General features: G+C 35.6%; 2 protein-coding genes across 2 annotated transcripts; both read right to left on the reverse strand.

The window, feature by feature from the left end:
• Window positions 1-4,708: 4,708 nt before the first annotated feature.
• LOC148195526 (uncharacterized) lies at window positions 4,709-8,584 on the reverse strand. The gene is made up of 7 exons (XM_088095231.1): window positions 8,347-8,584; window positions 7,921-8,253; window positions 7,739-7,818; window positions 7,422-7,633; window positions 5,828-6,623; window positions 5,074-5,434; window positions 4,709-4,956 (listed from the first exon to the last, which is right to left on the reverse strand). Exons 1-7 carry the CDS (start codon window positions 8,582-8,584, stop codon window positions 4,709-4,711), a joined length of 2,268 nt encoding a protein of 755 aa, XP_087951357.1.
• Window positions 8,585-8,656: 72 nt separating this feature from the next.
• Window positions 8,657-9,115, reverse strand: LOC148195527 (uncharacterized). Its single transcript, XM_088095232.1, has one exon. The coding sequence runs from the start codon at window positions 9,113-9,115 to the stop codon at window positions 8,657-8,659; it is 459 nt and encodes a 152-aa protein (XP_087951358.1).
• Window positions 9,116-13,328: the final 4,213 nt, after the last annotated feature.

Consider the following 13,328-nt stretch of genomic DNA (forward strand, 5'->3'; position numbering starts at 1 on the left):
AGGTTTAGTTCACCACATTCATGATGAAACTAGATGAACAATAATGAATGAAAGAAAGATAGAACCCTAGAAAGAGGAGGAGGTAGCCTGAGCATCCAAGATCTTCCTTCAAGGGGTGGAAAAAAGAGTGTTTGCTTCGTCTTAGCCAAAGATACAAACCCTAGGACGTCCTAAAGCTTATATACTATTCTAAAATTACAGAAAATTAGGCCCAAGCCCAAAATAGTGCCGCTTAGCGGTAAACTACAGCTCAATAGTAAGTGCGTGAGTTGTTTTTCTCCCCTCAGCGGCCTTTTCACCCCTCAGCAGAGCCAACATGACTGCCTGAGTGCCGCTCAGCGGTAAACTGCCGCTCAGCGGCAGTTGCGGCTTCTCCTTTTTGCACTTTTTGATGTCTTTTCTGATTCCATCTCTATCCTTCTTCACTTCTTTCACCAAATTCACCTTAAAACCTGCATAAAAACACTGAAATCAAGCATAAACATGTCCAGCTCTCTTATTTCTAAAAATATAACCAAAAGCATGATTTCAAGTTAGTTTCTAAGTGTTAAAGGTTGCTTTTAGTATCAATTTTAAGCATGAAAATAACAGTTTTTCAACTGTTATCATTCGCTTTGACAGACGATCTCTGAACAAGATGCTGCATACACTTACCTTTCAGCAGTGCCCTCTAGGCACTTTTATGTCCAGTCATCCTGATCATGTTCTTATTGTTGCCACCTTGTTCTTACCTGGCTATGGATATCAATTGGGCATCAGTGGGACACCAGTACGAATCTTAAGGAAACATTTGAATTCTTTGGCAACAATATGGAGCACCTTCTCTTTCACTAACATCAGCCCCAATTCTCACACTTCAAATATCAACCTGGAATGCTCGTACATAGTATATGGTATAATCACAAGCATTGATATTGATGTTGGAGCATATATTTCTCAGGAGATGGCTCTTATTGCTGATGTTGATTCTTGCAAGCTTGGGTTTCCAGCTTTGGTGATAGCTTTGTGTAAAAGTAGTGGAGTAGTTGGGGTGTTTGATATCACCCTTAAATTACAGCCCGCCCTCAACAAAAAGTTCTTTGACCGAAATTACACTAACAGGGCGGAGTTTTCAACTATGCATGCCCCTCCTCCAGTTCCCCGTCCACGTAGAAATACTATAGCAGCCAAACCTCCTTCAGCCCTCTCAGTTACTTCAACAGACATGTTCACCGACTACATGCGTTAGAGTCTTGCTTGACAGGACGATATCCGTGACTGGTGTAACAGTATGAGGCAACGCCAAGTGTCCTTACAGGACAACATGTATAACCTTTCACTTGGCCTACCTAACTTCCTCGACGATTCACTGATAACTGGAGCCTAGTTTGCGGCCCATATTCCATGGCCTGAGGGTAGGCCATAGTCTAGGTGGGGGAGTGCTTACCTAGTAGAGCAGGAGCCAGAGCAGGAGGAGGACATGATGGCAAGTGATGGTGATGAGGAGGAAGAAGAGTTTGATCCTAGATGGACACAGCCTAGTCACCAGCACCAGGAGAGCTAGTGGAGATTGAGACCAAATGTTATACTACCTTACACCATAGAAGAGAACATGTATTATGCTTTAATTGAGGTTAAGGTTAAATTCAAGTTTGGGGGAAAAAAAATCATAAAAAAAAACGGATTGATAAAAAGGGTGCTTGAACTGAAAAAGAAGGTTGAACTGTGAAAGAAAATGGTATGGAATAAGTGATATATATTGGTATTTGACTACTGCTTTGGGAATTGAAGCATGTACTGATGTTCTCTATTTAACTGGTGACTTTGAATCCAAGAAAAACCATGATTTTTTTTCTAGCCAAGCCAAGCCATAACCTAAAAAGACCTTTTTACTTAACCAATGGTGTATGAAGTGTGTGAATTAAATGAAATGTAAAAGTTGATGAAGTTCTATGACAACTCTATTGTCATGTGAGGACAAACACTTGAGTGGTGAGTAATGCTAAATGTTGATCTGGTTGTTCATATTCTATGCATAAGTGATTTTGTGAGTGATGCACCATGTCATACTTGTTTGAAATCTTTGAGAATGCATGTGATTTTTTCAGATGTGCAAAGTCATTTTATCAAAATGTCAAATGTCTATTGTGATATTTATTTTCTTTTGTGATTTCATGAGGGCATGAAATAGTTGAAGTTTGGGGGAGTTGATAAGTTTGAAAAAGAGTTGTTTTTACACTTATAAATGAGCTCAATCTTGTAATTATTCATTTTGTTCCTCATTGAAAAGTTGTAATAGGAAGTAGAAAGTTGTGTAAACATTGTACAAGAAAGATTGCATTATTTGGACTCTTGTTAGTTAATTCTCGCTAAGCGCAAGCCATAATTCGCAATGCTAGAAGGAAGAAATTCGCATAGCGCACTATCACTATGCGCTCTGCGAATGTCATCAGTTGAAGAGCAGCAGTTAAGAAATTCGCTCAGCGCATACACACACGTGCGCTCAGCGAATTAATTAAATGATGTTGGCTTAAAAGACGTGACAGAAAGACAGAAACTATCTTCTAACATAAAAAGACCACGAAAAATACTGGAGAACTTTAGGATACGATCAGTAGACACTTCAAGGTATCAAGACTTCGCTTTCTGCAAGGAATTGCTGTAAAGATATGTTCTAGATGTCTAGAAGAGGCTAGTTTTTCTGTTCATTGGAATTGGTTGTATGACTATACATTAATGTAATTTTCGTGTGCAATATATGTTTGTGTTGTTGTGCTTTTCTTGACTTACTTATGATTATACAGAACTATAATTTTATTTAAACGTTCTTTTGTAATGGAAAGTATTTTTGGAACATAAACGTAAGAAAAGCAACTAAAAGTAATGACACTAGGAATAGCTTATGTTCTTTTGGTCATTCTTAACATCTAGAGTTAATGCAAAGTTATCTGCTAAATTAATTAAGGAATTAATAATTTAATAGATAATTTTAGAACTTGCTTTAAGGAATTAAATCAAGGTACGTTGATGTGAATGTTTGAATATAAAACGTATGTTGTTCAGGATGTTACTGTAATGGTAGTCTAAAACTAATTCCAATGATCTTTTATCCAATTTTATATTCTTAAATTTTCATGTTGTTAATTTTATGTCATTTTCTAAAGTTGAAATCAAATGTTATCATCAGTAAATTGATTTTGATAAACAAGCTTGATTAAATAACGTGACTCAAATTCCCTTAGGAGAACGACACTCAAATTCCCTTATTTCACTGTATTACTTGAACGATTTGGTATACTTGACAAAAAGTTATTAAATCACATCACCACCTCTCCCACCATTGCCACCTACGACAAATAGACATCAAAGTATCATTGTCATCAACTGCATTGCACACCATCCACATTTCTTAAATTGTGGTTTGCAACTACTATTACAGCTACACTATTGCAGTTTTGTAGAAGTTCTCTACTACCTAATTGCAACCACAACTGCACCGCAATTTCTAAAATCACAATGCAACTAAATTTGTGAATCAAAACCGTGGCTATACATCATAGTAAAGAGACATACACACCATCGGGTCTTCCCTTGCGCAAGCTGAAGCAACCACTACCTCCATCACCTACTTTTGCAAATATCTTACACTTGTCTATCATTCGTCTCTCCTACAAAACCACCCATAACCCTAAAGTAGTGGTAAAAACCTTAAAATAAATGACAGCATGTCCTTTTCATGTGCAAAAAAGAGTTGACAACCAACCTACAAAGGAGCAAGCTTAGACTTCTGGGAAGTATCAAAGTCAAAGCTTATACTTCTTCTGGGTGTAATAGACCATCTAGATATAGACCTTTGAGTCAAAGCTTCCATTTTTTAATGCTTTTTACTTGAAAGGAAAACATCATGTGCACACACTAGAAACTTGTAAGAGTGGGTCCTCTATGTGTTGAAGTTTGGCACCTTCAAAAACTATGCAAAACAAAAGAAAGTTAGCGCACATGGGATTTCTGGTTGCGGAATTTTCTCAAACATATTTCAGGCATGATAGAGTGTTACACAATCTTGTGCACTTACTAACAATTTTATTTTAGAAATGTAAAATTTGAGGGTGAGAGGGGTCACCTGTTGTAAAATGTTGACAAAGATCACGAAAAAAAAATTCTTAGGCATGTAGATGTCCTTAAGAACTTAAACGAAAGAGGGAGACTCGAAAGGTATTCTGTGAAAAGGGAGAGCTCAAGAGTCATTCCGTGAGAGTAAGAGCTCGAGATGCTGATCTGAGAGAGAAGAAGAGCTCGAGATTGTATTCTATGCGAGAGGGAGAGCTCAAGATTGTATTGTCACTTAGAGAAAGCACAACACTCTATTTATGAGAAGATATGTGACCTGTCAAAATAAATGACTCAACTAATGATCTGACGACAAAGCGTGAACCATCATTAACATAATAATAAAATTCTAACACAATCTTTTAATTACAATATCAAAACCACAAATATAACTTGGACCAGCAAAGCATTAATGTACCTAATATGCACTACAGCTGTTATGAGAAAAGAAAGGATAGGAATTGTATTTCTTATTCCATAAGAAGAGAGTACAATTTTACATATATATAATTGTTTGAAACAATATATAAACGGAATATAAATATAAAAATAGAATATAAATATATGAAGATAAATGCACAGATATGAACGGAAAATAAATTAAATCCAATATCCCCCCTCAAGCTGCAGCATATATATCCTTAATGCTCAGCTTGGACAACAAAGATTGAAATTGTGCTGGATGCAAAGCTTTAGTATGAATGTCTACAAGTTGTGCTGAAGTAGGAATGGACAGGAGCTTAATTACACCAGCTTGAACTTTATCTCTTATGAGATGACAATCAATTTCAATATGCTTTGTTCTTTCATGCATGGCTGGATTTTGTGCAATTTGTATAGCAGATTGATTGTCACAAAACAGAGAAACTGGTTGTGGTAGAGGTTGTTTCAAATCATGGAGCAAATACAGAAGCCATTGAATTTCACATGTTGTGGAAGCTAAAGCTCTATATTCTGCTTCGGTTGATGATCTAGATATAGTACCTTGCTTCTTGGATTTCCAGCTAATTAATGATGCACCATAGAACACATTAAAACCAGTCACAGACCTTCTAGTGTCAGGGCAAGCAGCCCAATCAGAATCACTAAAAGCCTTGAGAGCATGTTCTGTGTTGGAGGGAAAGAATAATCCTTGTCCTGGATTGTTCTTGATATATCTCAGGATTCTTATTGCTGCTGCATAGTGATCTTCCAAAGGATTGGAAAGAAATTGACTGAGAGTACTAACAGCGAAACATAAATCTGGTCTTGTGTTGGTTAGATATAGTAACCTGCCAAGAAGTCTTCTATAGGCCTGCACATCTGAATAGGGTTTCCCTTCTGTCTTGGAAAATTTTGTGCCTGGCTGTATAGGAGTAGAAACAGGTTGACACCCCAACAATCCTGCATCTTCTAGTAACTCTAGAGCATACTTCCTTTGTGACAAATTAATGCCCTGTTGAGATCTTGCAATTTCTAAGCCCAGAAAATACTTGAGTTGGCCTAAGTCTTTAATCTTGAACTTTGCATTCAATAGAGCCTTCACAGTTTGGATTTCCTGGATGTCATCACCTGCCAAAACTATATCATCTACATAAACAAGTAAGATGGTAATATGAGCAGAATCACTTTTGACAAAAAGTGAATAATCTGATTTTGATTGTGTGTAGCCCAAAGAAAGTAAAGTAGTTGTCAACTTGTAATTCCATTGTCTAGAGGCTTGCTTGAGTCCATATAAAGACTTCAACAACTTGCAAACTTGTCCTGGTTTTTCAGATTTATAACCAAGAGGAAGAGACATGTATACTTCTTCATCTAGATCCCCATGTAAAAAGGCATTAGTTACATCTAGTTGATGTAAATGCCAATGTTTGGAAGCTGCTAAAGCTAGAACCAATCTTACTGTTGTGAGTTTGACAACAGGTGAAAAAGTCTCAAAGTAATCTAAACCTTGTTGTTGTGTGTAGCCTTTGGCTACAAGCCTTGCCTTGTATCGTTCAATACTCCCATCAGCATGCCTCTTTATTTTGTATACCCATTTACATCCAATAGGTTGCTTTCCATTAGGTAGATCAGTCAAAACCCAAGTTTTGGTATTTTCTAAAGCTGCAATTTCTTGATCCATGGCATTTCTCCAACAATCATGTTTGATGGCTTGGTTATAGGTTTTAGGTTCACTAACTTGGGAAAGATTAAGGACATATGATTTATGAAGAGATGATAATGCATCATATGATAGATATGAAGAGATAGGATATAAGGTACCTGTGGATGACTGAGTGGCGGAAGAAGTAGATGACATGTTGCAATGATAGTCCTGCAGATAAGATGGTGTATGTTTTGGCCTAATTGATTTCCTTTGTGGAGTAGCAGTGACAGGTTCAACAGAAACAGGCTGAGAAGAGAAAATAACAGGGTCGAAAACAATAGAAGGAGGAGATGTAAGTGGTAAAGAGGGTTGATCAGTAACTTCTGAGAAAAGAGGTGATGGAGGTGAAATAATTTTGGTGACAAAATCCAAGGAATTTTGTGTATTAAGAGGTGAGTGCTTGTCACTAGTAAGAAAAGGAAATATATTTTCATAAAATACTACATTCCTTGATAGAAAAATTTCCCTAGAATTGAAATCTAACAAAAGGTAGCCTTTCACTCCTGTTTTAAAACCCAGTAAAACACATTTTCTTGCACGAGGTTGAAATTTTGTTCTATGAGTTTGAAGAGTTGAAGCATAGCAAAGTGAGCCAAAAACTCGTAAGTAAGTAATGTCAGGTTTAACATTGTGTAACAGCTGAGATGGAGAAAAATATGTCAAAACTTTGGAAGGTAAAATATTAATGAGTTGCACAGCATAACAAACAGCAAAAGACCAGAAAATTATGGGCAAATGGGATTGAAACATTAAAGATCTAGCAACATTGAGAATGTGTTGATGTTTTCTCTCAACGACTCCATTTTGTTGAGGTGTTTCAACACATGATAATTGATGTTGTATCCCTTTTTGTCTATAAAAATCTGTCATTGCAAACTCATTACCATTATCTGATCTAACAGCTTTTACATCAATGCCAAATTGTGTTTTTATATAAGAAACAAAGCCAATAAGTTGTGATCTTGTATCTGATTTACTTGTCATTAATTTAATCCATGTGTATCTAGACATATCATCCACTATAGTTAAGAAATATTTGAAACCATCAACAGAAGAAGTACTATAGGGCCCCCAAATATCAACATGAATTAAATCAAAAGGAGCTTTTGAAACAGTAGTACTTAATTGAAAAGGTAATTTTCTTTGCTTAGAATAATGACAAGCATCACAATGCGTGTATTTTGTATTGGGTAAAGTGGCATACATGTTGCGTAATTTGGTATAACAAGAAAAAGAAGGATGCCCTAGTCTATAGTGCCAAATATCTATAGAGTTATGTCTTATTGTAGAACAAGCAATAAAATTCTCAAAAGTAATAGCAGCTGGTGAACCAAGGGGTGTGGGTGCAGGAACTATCATGACATACAAGCCATCTCTTTCTTCAGCTTTGCCAATCATCTGCAGGGTTGACTTGTCCTGTATTTCACAGGAAAATTCAGAAATGTTAAGTTTACAAGATAGAGATTTAGTTAACTTTGTGACCGAAATAAGATTGACAGAAAAATTAGGAATAAACAAGACATTATGTAAAGTAAGGTGTGGGCTAAGTGAAACAGTGCCAGAAAAATGAGCAAATGAAGAGTTCTTGTTGGGTAGTGATACTGTAATTGGTGAGATTCTATGATAAGAAATAAAATGAGACAAAGAATTAGATATATGATCAGTAGCACCTGTGTCTAGAATCCATTTGGAATAGATATTACCTTGAGCCTGGGAAGAAGTGGAAGCATTATGAGAGCTCACTAGATTAGTAGAATGTGGGATTGTGGGATTAGATTGAGGAAGAAGTGCCAATAAACCATGAATTTGCTCTTGAGAAAGTCCCAAAATTGCGGAATGTGACTGTGCCGGAGAATTATTATAAGAAGGAACTACTGTAGAAGAATCTGTTGTAACATTGTGGACTCTTTTGGATTTGAGATCAGGTGGTAATCCATGTATTAGAAAGCAAGTATCAATGGTGTGGTTTGTCCTGCCACAGTGAGTGCATTGTCGAGGTGCACCAAACCTTCCCCCTGAGGAACGAGCCTGAGAACCTTGATAACGAGCCTGAGAACCTTGATAACGAGCCTAAGAACCTTGATATGAAGATCTTCCCCGGCCATAATCATTGGCAGGAGAGGGTTTACCTCTGCCATTGAAGGTAGAAAAAGAAGGTTTAGATTGAGAAACTTGTGACGCCATGACTGGAGGTTGAGAAAGAATTCCTGATTGTAATTGTCGCTCATGTTGAATTATCATCGAAAAAATTTTGGGTAAAGAAGGCAAGGGATCCATGAGAAGGATCTGAGAGCGAACAACAGAGTAATTATCATTCAAGCCTCTAAGAAAACAAAGAACACAATCATTTTCATGATATTCCTTCATTGTCTTAGAAACAACACAACAAGAAGCAGAGGATTGGCATTCAGGAATAGGGCGAAAATTGCAAAGTTCATCCTAGAGAATCTTCATTTTAGTGTAATATGCAGTAACACTTAGATCAGACTGATGCATTGAATAAAGATCTTGATGCAATTGTGAAATTCGAACAGAATCACCTTGGGAGAAACGATCTTTGAGATCCTTCCATACCGTAGCAGCAGAGTCAATCCAAATAATACTTGTAGCAATCTCATGAGAAACAGAATGATTGATCCAAGATAAAACTAGATTATTGCAACGCTTCCATGCTTGAACCATTGGATCTGTACCAGCTGGACAAGGAATGGAACCATCAACAAAGCCAAATTTATTCTTCATTTGTAGTGCCATAGACATCGAGCGAGCCCATCCATGATAATTGTGACCTTCAAGAATCGGGGAAACAAGCACCAATGAAGGATTCTCATTAGGATGAATGTAATAGTCATGTGTTGTATCTTGCAACGATGCGAGAGTAACAGAGGGAGTAGCCATAAAAGGAGAAGAAAAAGGCAGAAAAGCCAAGAACGAAAGGTAGAAAATGAAGATCTGGACAAGAAAAGAATTGGTTGCGGAAGAACGTGATAAAAAATTAATTTTCTTCTGATACCATGTTATGAGAAAAGAAAGGATAGGAATTGTATTTCTTATTCCATAAGAAGAGAGTACAATTTTACATATATATAATTGTTTGAAACAATATATAAACGGAATATAAATATAAAAATAGAATATAAATATATGAAGATAAATGCACAAATATGAATGGAAAATAAATTAAATCCAATAACAGCCCTTCAATTACCATGAGAGACAGCTCTTCAATCAATCATCGCACTAACCAACTTCTAAACTCAAAGCAACCCACATCGTAATATATATTAAACACTGCACGTCGAATACACCACACACTTTCACGTTTTAACACAGAAAATACATTTCTATTTTAACCATAAGGCACCACTGCACCAGGACATGTGTTTACCATAAATTAACACCACACTCTAATTATTTCCATGTATCATCTTCCAGCAAAAGTCTTTTACTTAACCAGTGAAAACAGCCAAATATAATTCTAGCGCTAATACATGTATTTCTCGTTCAAAATACTTAAGCATGTAGAACCAAATTATCTACATTACAAGAATTAACACCCTGCACAAATTGTTCCAAGAAAGCACCGTTGCACCTGTACTATGCCTCGAATTTTCACAAACTAACCATGATATATAAACTCATCACACCAGACTTTATGTCAGTAAAATAATAACATGATCATGCAATGACAGTCAAACAACGGTATAAATAAACAACTAAAGCACACCACATTAGCACACATAGAACCTGACGCATTATTTCCCATACCACTGAACCATTAAACTAACTCAATCAAAACAGCCAACTGATACTTAAGTCAGGGATAATATCATTCTGAAACCAATTAGTCTTCAGAAAAAACTGCACAGTGCACACAAGCCAAGCCCATCATTTTAGACGTGTGCAATTCCTTCGCTAATTAGACAATTAAAACAGCCTTTAATCACATAACATCACATATGACACTAGATAATATTTACCACACCAAATTAATTCACTACAGCAGTACAATTTCACACCAGGGCAGTCATTCGACCAAATAAGGGTTCATAATACTCATCAATCAGTGAATAAGGTAATTCCTCCAGAAAAAAAAATTAGCAGAGAAAGACACTTATCACAACATTTGAGCACGTGCATACACTAAAAAATTTCACGCAACAAGCATAGAAAAAAATAACAAGGTCAGTTCCCCTTACTGCCACTTCTGCACCAACTACACAAGCCTTAATGACTTCAGCACCCAATGAACCTTGCACCAACTATCCAGCATAATTCCAAGCACTATCACAATCAAAACAACCAAGGAACCACTTCCTTCCAGCCTTGAACCGTTTGACCAATCCTTGCACCAGCTTTTTAATTCACACAACCATGGACTTACATTTCACGATTAGCGTACTATTCACATCAAACAACCACCAAAACAATGCCTAAACAGACCATACACCTTGCACATGCATCAAGCACCGTAAACAGTTTTAAAACACCATATATACCAACCAAAAATTTTCAAAACACATCATGCACTCAGCTATCAAATTACCACTTTGGATTACCATTATTCAGCACATAAAATAAGTGCATTCAATCAATTTTATTGAGCATACCAACTGTTTCTAACTAATCACAAATTCCAAACGCAAGTTCTCTTCTTTAAACAATTTCTAGCAAGCATTCACATCATGAAACACAAGGATATCAGAGATACACATCAGAAACTACACTAACTCACTCCTAAAGCCCCAAAAGATTTTTGAAAATATGATTCTGATACCAAAATGTAACACTCCATTTCGGGATGCCATAAATAAGTATAAAGCATTCAAACTGAGTCTTTGATACTAGCACGAAAAACGGAAATAAAGAAAACTACTTATTATTCAATTGCGCAAATTAAAATTAATACGTCCAGTAATCTCAAAATAAAACTTTCAAATTGAATTACATGTTCTTTAAAACTTATTCAAAATTGAAATTAAAGAAAAACACTAAGTTCTTCCCAGTCCACTCGTCGCTCTACACCGTATCAAGAACATCTGCAATATCACTTGTTCCCGTACAACACACAAATTACATGATCAGTATACATATATCAACAAACAGGGGTGAGCTAACTAGAAAAACATTGACAATAAAGAAATTCAGACAAGTAACACTAAGCATCACACCAGTACCAACAAGTTACCCAAGCATGATCATCACAACTACAAATCCAATCATTTGTTTATCTCTCATATCCTACTGAACAAACCTGTTTACCAGAACAGGGTAGTTCGAGTCGTCGTGTCATCACAACACCGGACCTATTTCCTGTGCTGCTAAAGAACTTATGAGTAACAACTTCGGTGAATCACACTGAGCACTATATTCAAACACAAGCTGGAACCTAAGGGCAAAACATCTTTGCCTCCCCACTGCCTCACATAGGCACAGATAACCTATTTTTACTCCCTCGCACAGGCAAAAAAGTCATCCTGAATTTACTATGCACAAGAAGAAGACCTCATAAGTCATAACAGCCTATCTTTCAATATACACAAGCAGACAAAAAATGACGCCCCTAATAACCTCTCAGCCCACACAAGCTTACCAAAACCAGATGGAATAATACAGTTGCCTTATCTTGACTCGGACAGGTCCACATTACCAAACCAGCACATATAAATTAACCAAACAGGTTGATTTTCAAAAAATAAAAGACAACACTATCAAACAATAAACAAGGTACACTATGACAGCCAACCACGTCAAAACCACTTATAAATCTCACAATAGATGGGGAAAATCATTAAATTATTATCAACCAAATTCAAGCACTAACGTCATGAACCAGCTACAGCAATTCTGCTGCCCCAAGCACAAAAAATAGCACATACAACCTCATAACAATTTGAAATCAATTAATTAAGTGTAGCCAAATACAGTCATTGGAAAAATAACAGCTAGCTACAACATTTCTACTACCTAAAGCACACAACTAGCGTTAAAACTCTCATGTCAGATTGGAGTTATGCAAGAAAATATAAAATAGCCAACAAGTTAACACAACAACCTGCAAATCAGCATCAAAAGCATCTACAATAAATCAAAGTTATTTCAACAATGTTTGACAACCAAACAAGCTAAAACAACCTTATAATGCATGCAGAAAAGTGAGCATTCAGTTTGGTAATAATAGTCAACAACCACATGCTCAGAAGAAAACTAGACCTTTCAAGGTACTGCTAAAGGTGGACATAAACTTGGTATTAGACCGTATAGCTAGCCCATGGAATTCCCCTTATCCTGGACCATTTAACGGTGAATCTAAACAATTTAAAATCCATAGAATCCCCTGGAATAGACTGTATTCACTTTAGAGGATGAATTTGGAGGAGAGGGAATGAATGGATTTGAGAATAAATTAATTATTTTTTTTAAAGGATTTGAAAGTGAATAAAGAGTGAATTTAGAGTAAAGTTTATAAAAATTAGTGTAGAAATTGACCGATGTGACACATAAAAAAATATGATTTAATTGATATAAATTGAAGATTAACAAAAATACCCTTAGTAATAAAAATATGTAAAATGATAATTATTAATATCATATATAATTGTAAACATTATTACAAGGAGAGAAAAAATAAAAATTAATTTTAATATGAAAATAAATTGTATTATTATTTTATTATTATTATTTTATTATTATCATGTTTATTATTATTATTAGTATGTTTATTATTATTATTATTATTATTATTACTATTTATTATTATTATTACTATTATTTTAATAATATTATTATTATTATGTTTGCATTATTTGTCTTCAACTCTTTTTATCTTGAATTTTCATATTCACATAAATGAAAACTAGCAACACTACAAATGCAATTAAACAAGGACAACATGGACATTTCATATAAATTTTCTGAAGGCCTTGTTCACTTGAGAGAGTTTAGAGGAGATGATTTGGAGGAGAGTGATTGAATGGATTTGAGGGTAAATTTTTTGTTGTTTATTTGAGTGAATTTTGAGGTAAGTGAGAGTGGATTTGGGAGTAAAGCTTGTGGGAATTAGTGTAGGATTTAATTAATATGACACATAAATAAAAATTGTTTATTTGGT

The sequence above is a fragment of the Vigna umbellata genome, chromosome 7 (assembly GCF_029865625.1).
Source record: "Vigna umbellata cultivar VRB3 chromosome 7, Vumbellata_1.0, whole genome shotgun sequence".
NCBI classification, from domain to species: domain Eukaryota; kingdom Viridiplantae; phylum Streptophyta; class Magnoliopsida; order Fabales; family Fabaceae; genus Vigna; species Vigna umbellata.